This window comes from Phyllopteryx taeniolatus, chromosome 3 (genome assembly GCF_024500385.1).
Source record: "Phyllopteryx taeniolatus isolate TA_2022b chromosome 3, UOR_Ptae_1.2, whole genome shotgun sequence".
Classification (NCBI taxonomy): Eukaryota; Metazoa; Chordata; class Actinopteri; order Syngnathiformes; family Syngnathidae; genus Phyllopteryx; species Phyllopteryx taeniolatus.
The window spans coordinates 1771619-1786798 of record NC_084504.1 but is presented as its reverse complement, the minus strand read 5'-3'; the positions used below and the strand labels follow the sequence as shown (position 1 = coordinate 1786798).

General features: G+C 45.9%; 1 protein-coding gene across 7 annotated transcripts in view; it reads right to left on the bottom strand.

Moving 5' to 3' along the window:
• LOC133474596 (TNF receptor-associated factor 2-like) overlaps window positions 1-14689 on the bottom strand; it is a 42388-nt gene extending 27699 nt beyond the window's left edge. For 4 of the 7 annotated variants that reach the window (XM_061766385.1, XM_061766386.1, XM_061766387.1 and 1 more), the window contains exons 1-3: window positions 14232-14689; window positions 13079-13157; window positions 12688-12786 (exon numbers count right to left, since the gene is read on the bottom strand). In XM_061766385.1, the coding sequence (XP_061622369.1) occupies window positions 12688-12786; window positions 13079-13157; window positions 14232-14419 (366 nt within the window). In that variant the 5' untranslated portion in view covers window positions 14420-14689. The remainder of the gene's footprint in view (window positions 1-12687; window positions 12787-13078; window positions 13158-14231) is intronic. The other 3 variants (XM_061766383.1, XM_061766384.1, XM_061766389.1) reach the window with 3 other exon arrangements.
• Between the last annotated feature and the right edge of the window lie 491 nt (window positions 14690-15180).

The following is a 15180-nucleotide window of genomic DNA, read 5'->3' as shown; positions in this document are numbered from 1 at the left end:
AAGAATTGCCATCCATCCATCCATTTTCAACACCGCTTATCCTCGTTAGGGTCGCAGGACGCTGGAGCCTATCCCAGCTGACTTCGGGCAAAAGGCGGACTACACCCTGAACTGGTCGCCAGTCAGTCGCAGGGCACATATAGACACGGACAACCATTCGCACTCACATTCACACCGTCACTGAGTGGGAACTGAACCCACGCTGCCTGCACCAAAGTCAGGCGAGTGTACCACTACACCATCAGTGATCAAAAAATTGCCAGCATGTTGTAATGGAAATGTAGGTTAGGTGTTTAAGAAGTTCGGAAGAGGGAAGAAGCTGTTGGAATGTCTGCTAGTTCTAGTTTGCATTGATCGGTAGCGCCTACCTGAGGGAAGGAGCCGGAAGAGCTTGTGACCGGGATGTGGAGGGTCCGAGAGGATTTTGCACGCTCATCTTAGTTCTCGCAGCGTGCAAGTCCTCAAGAGTGGGTAGGGGGGTACCGACAATCCTTTCAGCAGTTTTGATTGTCCATTGGAGTCAAACCAGACTGTGATGGAAGAACACAGGACTGATTCGATGACCGCTTTGTAGAACTGCCTCAGCAGCTCCTGTGTCAGGCCGTGCTTTCTCAGAAGCCGCAGGAAGTACATCCTCTGCTGGGCCTTTTTGATGACGGAGTTGAGGTTGATTGCCCACTTCAGGTCCTGAGAGACTGTAATTCCCAGGAACTTGAAGGTCTCCACAGTGGACACAAGGCAGCTGGACAGCATGAGGGGCAGCTGTGCTGAAGGATGCCTCCTGAAGTCCACTATCATCTCTACAGTTGAGCGTGTTCAGCTCCAGGTTATGTCGGCCGCACCACAGCTCCAGCCACTCCACTTCCTGTCGATATGCAGACTCGTTACCGTCCTTGATGAGGCCGATGACAGTGGTGTCATCTGCAAACTTCAGGAGTTTGACAGCCGGGTGCGTTGAGGTGCAGTCGTTCGTGTAGAGAGAGAAGAGCAGCGGAGAGAGGACACAACCTTGGGGCGCCCAAGTGCTGATGCTGTGTGTGGATGAGGTGGTCTCTCCCAGACTCACCTGCTGAGTCCTGCTCGTCAGGAAACTGTAAATCCACTGGCAGATGGCAGGTGAGACGCTGAGCTGGAGAAGCTTGGAGGAAAGGAGTTCAGGGACGATGGTGTTGAATGCTGAGCTGAAGTCCACGAACAGGATCCTCGCGTAGGTCCTTGCACTCTCGAGGTGTTCTAGAATGAAGTGCACTCCCATGTTGACTGCAGCTCCCCAGCCACTTTGTCCAGCTTTGTCCAAGGTCATCCCTGGGGCCACTTGTATCCGTGATCTTGTTCTTTCGGTCACGACCCACAGCTCGTGACTCTACGTGAGGGTAGGAACGTAGACCGATCAGTAAATTGAGAGCTTCACCTCTTGGCTAAGCTCCTTCTTCACCACGACAAACAGATAAAGAGTCCGCATTACTGCAGACGGTCAATCTCCGGCTCCATTTTTCCCTCGTGAACAAGACCCCAAGATACTTGAACTCCTCCACTTGGGGCAGGATCTCTTCCCCGACCCTGAGAGGGAAGTCCACTCTTTTCTGATTGAAGACCATGGTTTCATATTTGGAGGTACTGATTTTCACCCCAGACACTTCACACTCGGCTGCGAATCGCTCCAGCAAGCATTGAAGATCACGGTTTGATGAAGTCATCAAAACCACATCATCTGCAAAAAGCAGGGACGGAATACTGAAACCGGACCTCCTCAACACCTCGGCTGCGCCTATAAATTATGTCCATACAGATGATAACAGAATTAGTGACAAAGGGCAGCCTTGGCGGAGACCAACTCTCAAAGGGAATGGATCAGAGTTGCTGCACACCGGTCGTACAGGTGCGAACTTCCCGTATTAGGGGTCAGGTACTCTGTACTCTACCCTAACAGGGCTCCCCGAGGGACACGGTCGAACGCGTTATCGAAGGCAACAAAACACATGGAGACTGGTTGGGCGACCTCCCATGCACCCTCGAAGGCTCTGCTGAGCTTATAAAGCTGGTCCACTGTTTCACGGCCAGGATGAAAACCACACTGGTCCTCCTGAAACTGAGATTCAACTTCCTGATGGACCCTCCTCTCCAGAAGCTCTGAATATACCTTACAAGGGATGCTGAGGATTGTGATCCCCTGTAGTTGGAACACACCCTCTGCTCCCCCTTCTTAATCGGAATCTGAATCAGCTTTATTGGCTTCGATCACTTTCCCTAGCCACGATCGGTTGGCGGAGCCTCAGCAAGCAACTCCTGGCATCCCGTACCGGTCACGCATGCAGCTGAGAGCAGAAGTTTGGCCCGCCACCAGTTCAATCGGCAGGAAAGTTACGGCCGCACCCCATGGGTACAACATTTTTTCTACTTCTACCTCTTGTTTTTGTTTTATTTTTCTCCACATTTTTCCACAACTAAACCTGCTTCGTTTTTCCACCTGAGATGTCCGAAGAAAGACCATCCCCATTAACCAACTGATCTCCGGTTGTGAGCACCGCACAAGAAGCGTTGCTAGAATGTACAATATTAGTGCCTAATAATTTCGGGGAAGTTACTAGCTTCACACAAAATCCCAACTTTGCTCTCTCTCTCGTCCGGACTGAACGCATTAAACGCTCATATTTTCAACTTTAGTCTGGCAACACGGTGTTCTATTTCCCTTTTTGTGCGCCGACCTTTCTTTCTTTCACCATTATTAGTGGTATTTTCTTCCACTAGTTAGACTGTGTGTTTCCCTATAGATCCCTCGTAGATGTCATTAAATATTCTATAAAATTCCACTCCTTGTTGTGTTTTGTTTAATCAGGAAACCTCTGCCATCTAGAACATAAAATGCAACCTTTAGATTATGAGACTGATAAAAGGTTTGTTGTCGCTTTTTCCTCAATTTTATACGTATAAAAAGTGACGTGGTGCCCTCTACGAGACAAAATAGTTTGCTTTATAACGTTTACACGCTAAACCAGAAGTAACGCAGGCGTCGCTGCTCCGAGGAATTTATTTCTTAAATAAATTACGTTTTATCCAAACGCCAAATCAATGCTACACTGTTAAAATTATTGGTACTTTCAAATGTGCATCAAATGTGCATCACCTTTAATAACAATACAGATTAACTAATTTAGAATAGTGACAGCATCATTGTGCTCCTCCACAGTGTTCTAGGTCGCCTCAAGATTGTCTTTGTTTTAATAGAAGCGACAGTATTCATGACATTTAAAATTTCCCAGGTGAATTTATACAAAAGTTCAAGCACTGTCTCAGTATTCCCAGTGTGTGGCACAGCAATGGTCTCCATAAACTTAGTGGCAGTACTCTCATTTATGTACCTTTTCTTAATAGACATAGAGGTTGTCTGAACTTTTGGGAGACCGTAATTTAAAGAATACACAAAAATGGTCAGAAATAGCCATATCCTTAATGTCATCTGATAGCATCTCAACATCCTTAAAGATGACCAGGTCTAAGATGTGACCTTGAGTGTGGGTTGGACTCTTAATATGTTGAGAGAGGTCAAATGTGTCCAGTATAGTAGTTTAGCAGTTCTTCAGATGTCAACATGAATGTTAAAGTCTCCCATGACAAAATAGTTGTAGTCAGTACAAATAACTGGCAGAAGTTCTGATAAATCCTCAATAAATTTTCAATTGTATCTTGGAGGTGTATAAATTATTAAAAAAAACACCTTTGGGTCACCTTGAACTAAAAAAAACTGAGATATCCAAAAGAGCTAAAATCACCCAGTATAACTTATTTGCACTAAAATAATGACTTAAAGTGAGCTCCGATTGAAATGACACATACATTTACTTTTTCAACTACTGACCGCTACTATTGAAATACAGTGGTACATATTTATAATTTACTTCTATAAGTTAAGAAAATATTCTTTTAGACCATAATTTGATACACTATCGCCGCCATGTAGCAGGTGCAAAGCATTCTGGGAATGATGAAGTAGAATGGCTTTTGTAAAATTGTTACGTTGCTGCTCACTGCGGAGCTAAGCTAGCCATTTGCGAACAACTTATCGTCAGCGAAAACAGTTAAAAATGCCCTACTGCGCCGCTTTTGGATTCAATTTCCAATCAGGACAGAATGCAAAAAAGGAGTTTAGCATTTATAGCGTTCCCAAAGAGAGAAAGTTGAGGAAACGGTGGAAGGATGCAGTCGGAAGGGGAAGGATGCGGTCGGAAGAGTTGAACTGCTGAAAGATCCGTGGCTGTATTCTCGTCACTTCAGCCCAGATTATTTCTTTGTATTCTTTCCGTACATGGATCCTAAACGGCTGCGTGTGACAAGTGGAAGCCGAGCAAAAAGACACGAAAGACAGGACGCGCTGGCCACGTACCTTGATCAGCCCACTTTAGCAGTCGCGACAAATACACCACTGAATATGACCAACTCGAGTTTCTTCATAACCGTCATCTTCATCCTCATTTCTTGTGTCTTCCTCACTCTCCTCATTTCCCTGATCACACTCTGGCTCGAACTGAAATGGCTGAACAGAGTTCATCGCGGCCAGGGGCTGCTACTGTGGCTACTGCTAAAAACTCCGGGCGTCGGGCACATCCCCATTTGATGTCACTACCCAGAATGCACTGCAAAAAAAAAACAATGGCGGCCTATGTTGAAATTACGATTTGTAAAAATATATAAATCTGGAAATGATTATCGAAAGTTTTATCTTATTGTTATGTTACTCAAGTCGAAAAAGATCATATATACCAAACATGTCATTGCAATTGGAGTTCACTTTAAAAATAACAGCAATACCACCGCTTTTTTCCTATTCGACACTTGTTCATAAAATTACAATTTGCTGGTGTTGCCTCATTTAAAATAATATTACAGCTACTTTCTGTTAACCATGTTTCATTTAGTAGCAAAAAGTCTAGATCATAGGTTGTCAAAGTCATTAATCAATATTGATTTATTACCCAGTGACCTGATATTGAAAAGCGCTAGTCTCGCAGAGATAACTGGAGACAATGGTTTGATAGATTTACATTTTATCCTCACTAAGTTTGTAGTTCTACTTGTTGGTGCCATATTTCTTTGACCAACTTTCTGTCCCTTGTAATTACAGGGGTGAAAAATGCCCGGTCTGATTATTCTGGAAAAGACCCCGCACATATCAGTCAGATTTGGAGATAAGATTTTTCATGGGTGGAGGAGGGGCCCTTCGTGTCTTCGTTGATGTTGGTTTCAGGCGAGGGGGGATGGGAGGAAGATCTTGGTGTGGTGAGGATTCCAATATTGGATTCCAATATTGACAATAGCCTTCATCCTGTCCGTCACAATTTGTGTTTGAACTTAAAACGTTAGTGTTAGACTACCGGGAAAATTGTCGGTACCACCCTATCCACCATTGAGGACTTGCACGCTGCTAAAACAAAGACAAGAGCATGCAAATTTTTCTTGGACATCCTGGTCACCACCTCTCCCAGCTCCTTCCCTTAGGTAGGCGCGATCGATCAACGCAAACTAAAACAAGCAGACATTTAAACGTCTTCTTCCCTCCTTCTGGGGAGTTGCGACCCCTGCCAATACCACAGCGTCCTTGGTCAGACATTTCCGTAGACTTTGTGATAGGATTACCGGCCTCAAAAGGTAATACCACAATTCTCACTGTAGTTGACAGGTTCTCTAAAATGGCGCACTTCATTGCACTCCCGAAACTCCCCTCAGCTAAAGATACTCCAGAGTTAATGATCAATCACGTGTTCAAATTCCATGGTTTCCCCAAGAATGTGGTGCCTGATAGGGGTCCCCAATTCATTTCGCAATTTTGGAAGGAGTTTTGCAATCTCATAGGTGCTACCGTCAGTCTGTCATCTGGGTTTCACCCTGAAACCAACGGCCAAACCGAGAGGCTGAACCAGACTGGGCTCCGATGTCTCGCTTCACAGGAGCCGCGATCCTGGTCTCAGAAACTGGTTTGGGTCGAATTCTTCCACAATTCCCTCCCCTCTGCATCCACTGGTCTATCGCCTTTTCACGTTGTGCATGGTTACCAACCATCTCTGTTTCCTGCCATAGCCCCAGAGTCCACAGTTCCAGCGGCATTGACCTTGGTGAGACGCTGTAGGATGGCCTGAGAGCGAGCCCGCCAGATGCTGCAGCGCCAGGGGCGGTCCTACAAAGCCACTGCTGACCGTCGGAGGACACCGGCCCCGAACTACAAAGTGGGTCAGCGAGTTCGGCTCTCGACCAAACATATTCCACTCCGGGTGGAGTCCAAGAAGCTCGCTCCCAGGTTCATTGGGCCCTTCCCCATCACAAAGATCATCAACCCTGTCACCGTGAAGCTGAGGCTCCCAAGGTCAATGCGGGTCCACCCTGCTTTTCACGTCAGCCTACTCATGCCAGCCCGGGAGTCCCCTCTGGTCTCGCCTTCCAGGCCCCCTCCTCCCCCCTGGTTTGTGGATGGGGCCCCTGTCTTCTCTGTGAAGCGGCTGTTGTCGTCTCGTCGGAGGGGGTTTCAATATCTGGTGGACTGGGAGGGCTATGGGCCTGAGGAACGTTCATGGGTGCCGACTGCGTTTATCATGGATGATTCGCTCATTCGGGACTTCCACGTTGCGCATCCAGGGGCCCCGGGGCCTTCTGGGGCCGGCCGTTAAGGGGGGGGGGGGGGGTGTACTGTCATGGGTGTGTGTTCTGGGTTTTGTCTTCCCCCCTGTTTCACACACACCTGCTCCTGTGAGCATCTTCACCACCTGTGCCTCGTTCACCCTAATTACCTATTGTATTTAACCTTGTGTCTCATTCCCTCTCGTTGCCAGTTCGTTGTACCTTGTCGTCGCGTTCCAGCATTCGTTGTTTCCACGTCACAGACTCTCAGTAAGATTTGACCCTGTTCCGATTATCGACCTCGCCTCTTTGCCAAATGTTTTTGGTTACTGTTGCCTTTCTTGGATTGCCTGCCTGTGTACCGACCTATGTCCGTATATTAAACCTCTCTTTTTGGAAACTGTCCATTTGTTTTGGAGTCGTGGATTTTTGGGTCCTATCCTCTGTTCCGTTCATGACAGATTTCTTGTCTTATTTCTTCATCTTTTCTTGACATAATCTGTTGACATGGTCTCCCCCTAATTTTCAGACTGAGACACCACAGTTGGATGAAACAGGGCCTAGAATAAGAAGACAAAAGTTTTTTTCCTAAAAATCTGGTTAAATGGTAGGTATTCCTAAATGTTACATGAAGCACTGTTGCATTTTAACAAAACCCCAATTCCTATGAAGTTGGGACGCTGTGTAAAAAGACTGTGAAAGTTGAGGATTGCTCCAAAAAACACCCGTTTGGAACATTCCACAGATGAACACTGGGTAATTGGAAACAGGTGGGTGTCATGATTGGGTATAAAAGGAGAATCCCCAAGAGGCTCAGTTGTTCACAAGCAAGGATGGGGTGAGGTTCACCACTTTGTGAACAACTGCGTGAGAAAATATGAGAAAACAGTTTATGAATGTTTCTCAACATACAATTGCAAGGAATTTAGGGATTTCATAATCTACGGTCCATAATATTATCAAAAGATTAACAGAATCGGAAGAAATCTCTGCACATAAACTGTAAGGCTGTAAAACCAACATTGATGCCCATGACCTTCGATCCCTCAGGTGGCACTGCATTATGAACTTGCATCATTGTGTAAAGGACATTGCCACATGGGCTCAGGAACACTTCAGAAAAACATTGTCAGTTAACACAGTTTTTTTCTGGATTTACAAATACAAGTTAAAACTACTGTGCGAAACGAAAGCCATACATCAACAACAGCCAGAAACATCGCCGGCTTCTCTGGGCCCGAGCTCATCTGAAATGGACTGACGTAAAGTGTGTGTGTGTAGTCTAACGGGTCCACAACACATTGTTTTGGGAAATCATGGACGTTGATTAAAAGAAACAGGATCATCCATACTGTTATCTGTGCCAAGTACCAGCATCTGTGATGGTATGGCGGTGCCTTAGTGCCCATGGCATGGGAAACTTGAAAATATATAAGTGAATAGAAACGTGACAAGTGGCTGCCATCTTTGTGGAATGTTTCTAAAAAACATGGAATGACCACTTCAAACGCCTCTAAAATACCCCCTAACAAATAAATTCATCAAAAAACAATTGATTGCTGAAGTACATGACCTATTCTACTGCCCACATGGCTCTTCTCACCAATAATGTTCCATTTGTGCTAGTTAAGACGAGCTTTTAGGGCAAGTGACGCAACTTGAAACGTCAAGGTAATTTTGATGCATCGACATCTTGGAATTTTGGCCTGTACGAGCGCTTGATGAATATTTTTAACTGAAACTGAAAGCTTATCGGAGACTTATTTACTCTGATTTGAAGTCATTTTCTTTCCAGAGTTTCTATAAACGATACCACACAAAAACATTTCCCAAAAGGCAATTTTTTTCAAAACAAACAACTCAATTTCTCCTGAACCGATCATCCAATTTTCAAAATATTCTTGCTAAGTTGTACTCGGGTTGACCTGACCGTTCCAACCACACCCTGCATTTGTCTTGTCACGTTGCGACTGTGAAAGCACCATTAATGTTAAACGGTAAATAGAGGTTTTGGAGCAACATATGCTGCCATCCAAGCAACCTCTTTTTCAGAGACTTCCCTGCTTATTTCAGCAGAACAATGCCAATTCACATTCTGCATGTGTTACAACAGTGTGGCGTCATAGCAAAAGAGTGGGAGTACTACACTGGCCTGCCAGCAGTCCAGACATGTCTCCATCCCATTGAAAATGTGTGGCTCATTATGGGATTGACGAATGGGAAAGAATTCTACCGACAAAGCTTCAACAATTAATGTCCTCAGATCACAAACACTTATTGAGTGTTGTTCAAATGAAAAGTGATGTAACAGTGGTAAACATGGCCTTGTCTCAAAATTTTTGGAATGGGTTACAAGCATCAAATTCAGTTTGAAAATTAAAGATCTTGTCTTTGTAGTGTATTCAAATATAGATTGAAGAAAATAGCAAATCTTGTATTCAGTGGTTATGATGCAATTTATATATATATTTTTGTTACGAAACTACAGTTGAACAAACATGAGAACATCATTCCAACTTCGAATTACGGGGGTGGCATGTGTTGGAATTGTTTCGCTCCAGGAGGGATTTGGTGCACATAATAAATGGTATTATGAGGAAAGAACATAATGTGTAAATACTGAAGCAACATCTCAAGATATCAGCCAGGTTTGGCGCAAATGGGTCTTCCAAATGGACAGTGACCCAAAGCATACTGCCAAACTGGCTACAAAGTGGCCGAAGGATAAAGTCAATGTTTTGGAGTGGCCATCGCAAAACCCGGACCTTGGCGATCCGATCCCCGGCTACCGAAGCTGGGTCTAGGGACGTGGAATGTCGAGAAGTTCCGACTAGGTATAGTCGGACTCGCCTCCACACACAGCTTGGGCTTTGGTACCAGTCCTCTCGAGAGGGGTTGGACTCTTTTCCACTCTGGAGTTGCCCACGGTGAGAGGCGCAGAGCAGGTGTGGGTATACTTCTTGCCCCCCGGCTTGGCGCCTATACGTTGGGGTTCACCCCGGTGGACGAGAGGGTAGCCTCCCTCCTCCTTCGGGTGGGGGGACGGGTCCTGACTGGGGGACTTCAATGCTCACGTGGGCAATGACAGTGAGACCTGGAAGGGCGTGATTGGGAGGAATGGCCCCCCCAATCAGAACCCGAGCGGTGTTCTGTTATTGGACTTCTGTGCTCGTCACGGATTGTCCATAACGAACACCATGTTCAAGCATAAGGGTGTCCACACGTGCACTTGGCACCAGAACACCCTAGGTCGCAGTTCGATGATCTACCTTGTGGTCGTGTCATCGGACTTCCGGCCGCATGTCTTGGACACTCGGGTGAAGAGAGGGGCGGAGGTGTAAACTGATCACCACCTGGTGGTTTAGTTGGTTCCGATGGTGGGGGAAGATGCCGGTCTGACGTGGCAGGCCCAAACGTATTGTGAGGGTCTGCTGGGAACGTCTGGCTGAATCCCCTGTCAGAAGGAGTTTCAACTCCCACCTTCGACAGAACTTTGCTCATGTTCCGGGGGAGGCGGGGGACATCGAGTCCGAGTGGACCATGTTCCGCGCCTCCATTGCTGAGGCGGCCGACCGGAGCTGTGGGCGTAAGGTAGTCGGTGCCTGTCGTGGCGGCAATCCCCGAACCCGTTGGTGGACACCAACGGTGAGGGATGCCGTCAAGCTGAAGGAGTCCTATCGGGCCTTTTTGGCCTGTGGGACTCCTGAGGCAGCTGATGGGTACCGACTGGCCAAGCGGAATGCAGCTCTGGTGGTCGCTGAAGAAAAAACTGGGGTATGGGAGGAGTTCGGTGAGGCCATGGAGAAAGAATTCCGGACGGCTTCGAGGAAATTCTGGTCCACCATCCGGCGTCTCAGGAGAGGAAAGCAGTGCACCACCAACACTGTGTATAGTGGGGATGGGGCACTGCTGACCTCAACTCGGGACATTGTGAGTCGGGGGGGAGAATACTTTGAAGACCTCCTCAATTCCACCGACACGCCTTCCCATGTGGAAGCAGAGTCTGGCTATCTCTGGGTTTGAGGTCACCGAGGTAGTTAAAAAGCTCCTGGGTGGCAGGGCCCCGGGGGTGGATGAGATTCGCCCGGAGTTCCTAAAGGCTCTGGATGTTGTGGGGCTGTCCTGGTTGACACGCCTCTGCAACATCACGTGGACATCGGGGACAGTGCCTCTGGATTGGCAGACTGTGGTGGTGGTCCCCCTTGTCCGGAGGGGGACCAAAGGGTGTGTTCCAACTGCAGGGGATCACACTCCTCAGCCTCTGTGGTAAGGTCTATTCAGAGCTTCTGGAGAGGAGAGTCCATCAGGAAGTTGAATCTCAGATTCAGGAGAAGTGTGGAACAGTGGACCAGCTCTACACCCTCGGCAGGGTCCTCGAGGGTGCATGGGAGTTCCCCCAACCAGTCTGCATGTGTTTTGTGGACTTGGAGAAGGCGTTCGACCGTGTCCCTCGGGGAGTCCTGTGGAGGGTCCTTCGGGAGTATGGGGTACCGAACCCCCTGATACGGGCTGTTCGGTCCCTGTACGACCGGAGTCAGAGTTTGGTCCGCATATCCGGCAGTAAGTCGGACTCGTTCCCGGTGAAGGTTGGACTCCGCCAAGGCTGCCCTTTGTCACCGATTCTTTTCATAACTTTTATGGACAGAATTTCTAGGCGCAGCCAAGGCGTAGAGGGGGTCCGGTTTGGTGGCCTCAGTATTGCATCTCTGCTTTTTGCAGATGATGTGGTTCTGTTGGCTTCATCAAGCCGTGACCTCCAACTCTCACTGGAGCAGTTTGCAGCCGAGTGTGAAGCGGCTGAGATGAGAATCAGGACCTCCAAATCTGAGACCATGGTCCTCAGTCGGAAAAGGGTGGCATGCCATCTCCAGGTCGGGGATGAGATCCTGCCCCAAGTGGAGGAGCTAAGCCGAAAGGCGAAGCTCTCAATTTACCGGTCGATCTACATTCCTACCCTCGCCTATGGTCACGAGCTGTGGGTCTTGACCGAAAGAACAAGATCCCAGATACAAGCGGCCGAAATGAGTTTCCTCCGCAGGGTGTCCGGGCTCTCCCTTAGAGATAGGGTGAGAAGCTCGGTCATCCGGAAGGATCTCAGAGTAGAGTCGCCGCTCCTCCACATCGAGAGGAGCCAGATGAGGTGGGTGGGGCATCTGGGGCATCTCAATCCTATTAAAAATGTATCATGTAGATCTGAAAGGTCATGTGAGAGAAAGGTGGACTACAAACCTGGCTCAGATACACTAGTTCTGTCGGGAGGAATTGACCAAATTTCCTACCAACTATTGTGAGAAGCTTGTGGAAGGATATCCAAAACAGTTCACACAAGTCATACAGTTTAAAGGCAATGGTACCTAATACTAATGAAATGTATGTAAACTTCTGATTTAGAAGAAAGTAATGAAAAATTGCCCAAATTTTGTTATTATTATTTTTTGATATTACTTATTTTTCTGGCATTTCCATCCATCCATTTTCTGAGCCGCTTCTCCTCACTAGGGTCGCGGGCGTGCTGGAGCCTATCCCAGCTGTCATCGGGCAAGAGGCGGGGTACACCCTGAACTGGTTGCCAGCCAATCGCAGGGCACATTCAAACAAACAACCATTCGCACTCACAGTCACACCTATGGGCAATTTAGAGTCTCCAATTAATGCATGTTTTGGGGATGTGGGAGGAAACCGGAGTGCCCGGAGAAAACCCACGCAGGCACGGGGAGAACATGCAAACTCCATACAGGCGGGGCCAGGGATTGAACCCGGGTCCTCAGAACTGTGAGGCTGACGCTCTAACCAGTCGACCACCGTGCCGCTTTCTGGCATTTAATAGATGAAAATAATTTTGGTCATACTAATTGACCTAAAACAGGAAAGGTTTAGTCTGATTTCATTTCAGACCGTGGGGGTATGTGTGTTCTTATATAGGGTACAGTATGGAAACATCTGGTTTCAACTGTATATGTATACAGTATATGCATAAACTCACTGTAAAACAATAGTCTACCAGTGAGGGCAAAATTGGGTTGCATTTCATCACCAGTAATATAATCAGTATGTAGTCAAACTCCTTGCTGTAGCACACACCTCAAAATCTTTAATAGTCCCTGTCCATGTGCATCCTTCATTGGGGCATACAGCTACCAAGACCTCCACTTCTCTCCGGGCTGCATTGTCTGGAAAAGCCTAGAAGGAAGAGCAGCGGAGCCTGTCAATTAGCAGGCAGATGTTTGTTTTATGTTACATTGTGAAGGGTTGTGTTCCTCTGCACCAGTTTCCAGTTTTATAATACATTAAGTAAGCTATCAACCATAAGCAGTAAGCTGCCAGTTTTTGTTGTGTTGACTCTTTATACTGTAAATGAACAGTGATGCAGTAGTGATCTTTACATTACTCTATCTTTCTACATTTCATCAATTCAGTTATGTAAAAGTTTCCTATAATTGATAGACACAATTGAGGTTGAAAATTTACTTACACCTCCTTGTTTGAGAATTGAGGTGGGTTCCTCAAACAAGTCTTCTTTGATGCACGCGTTGCATTTCTCGGGTCCAGAACTACATGACAAATTATTATTGCACAAATATATGTTTTGTATTGTTAAACCATCTACAATGTGCCAAACAAAGATACAGTACATGAGCTAAGCTGTACCTAATGACTGTTTGCATTAGTTGTATTAGAATAAGTGACAGGTAATTGTATCCTCAAAATAGTTTAAATATGAATGAAGTTACATAAACACAAAATAATTTTATCCTGACAATTACAGCTAGACAAATCCCATAATACTGTGTTATGAGGTTGACACAAATTATTTTTAAAAAATGACAACAAAAAAATATCATTATTAGCTTGTTATAGAGATTCACTCTACACTTCATAGGATACTACTTAACACCACTCCACTGTACTATAACTTACAACCAATGTAAAGTAGTATTGGATACCTCTCTAATATTGACTGTAACAGTCTAAGTTTGTTCTGTGTGCTTTTTATAACATGGTGATAAACAGATAGCTGTTAATTTGCTTTTTTCCTGTAACAATGACAAAAAAGTCTAATTAGTCATCTAACAGAGAGATACAAAACAAAACATATGTTACAGTACAAGCAACAAAGCAAATATGAATAAGCAGAAGCACTACATTCTGAACTTCTTTAGCTCAAAAGAACAACGTTAGTAACAGTTATAACACATGCACAATAATAATTCAACCAAACTCCCCCCAATATTGCTCCGTTTAAACGTCGGTCGATGAATACAAAAATTAAAGCAAAATCTAAAAGGATGTCCCGTTACACTTTAGGAACGTTCTATTTCGCTAAATGTTGTTCTTAAAATAAAAAGCGATACAAAATCATAGTTAACGTGAATATGAGGACGTTGTTAACCCAAGCTATCGCCCAAGTCCATGTTTAAAAGAAATAAAAGTTACGATTAGAGAAACGTCCGTACACCAAATGTAAAGTACGTGTTTGTATTGTAAATATTACATTTAAACCCGTAGTTCGTCGCCTGTGACAATATCCATAGCAGCGTTAAAATTATGTTTTAAGAAGGCTTAGTGGCCAGGTCAAAATGAATATAGGGTTGCTAGCTCATTAGCAACCATGACACTATACCCACCTCACTATTTTGTTGAAACAGTACGAACAAAAGCGGTGACCACATTGCGCCTGTAAGGGCCTTCGTAGGATTTTCAGGCAAGAATTACACAAATGTTTATCCTCCAGGTTGTTGGCCAAAATTTTCTTTGGGAAGCCTGGTTTGTTTCCTTCCAGGGAAGATGGTGGAGACGGCTCCTGTGCAGCCATTATTCCCCTTGAACAATATCTGGGTACTCGCACTCAGTGGGGTGTGTTCAAGAAAGCAAAGTAGCGAACACAGCTAAAAGTGGATTTAGCGACATAAACCAGTAACCACTCATTGCTACTTGACTACGGACTAAAATAAATACCTCCATACGCAAAAACGCACAAACACAGTATGGCATTCGTACAAATGGGATTGCGATTTCATGAGTTCCAAGTACGAGACGAGGATGCTTGAGAGTTGAGGTTGCCGTGTTCACTGGTGCATTATTTTCTCTACCTCTAGGGGGAGCGAGCCCAAGAGGAGAGCCAGTTGCATCAGGAAGCTGACAGGATGGACGTGTTGCGCTGGTTAGCCAATGGTTAGCCCGTTGCTGCATTTCGTCAGCACGTTCGCCATGTTGGATGTGTCACATCTGCCTGCAAACTAATACATTTGTGAAACAGGCAGGCTTGGGGAGTAACGGAATACATGTAACAGGATTACGTAATCAGAACACAAAAAAAGTAATTCCATTACATCCATCCATCCATTTTCCGTACCGCTTATCTTTACTAGGGTCTCGGCTGACTCTGGGCAGAGGCGAGATACTGAACTGGTCGCCAGCCAATCGCAGGGCACATATAGACAATCCTTCCCACTTACATGAACACCTATGGGCAGTTTAGAGTCAATCAACCTCTCAGGCATGAATTTGGAATGTGGGAGGAAACCAGAGTACCTGCAGGTTCTCCATGGAGAAAACCCATGCAGAACATGTAAA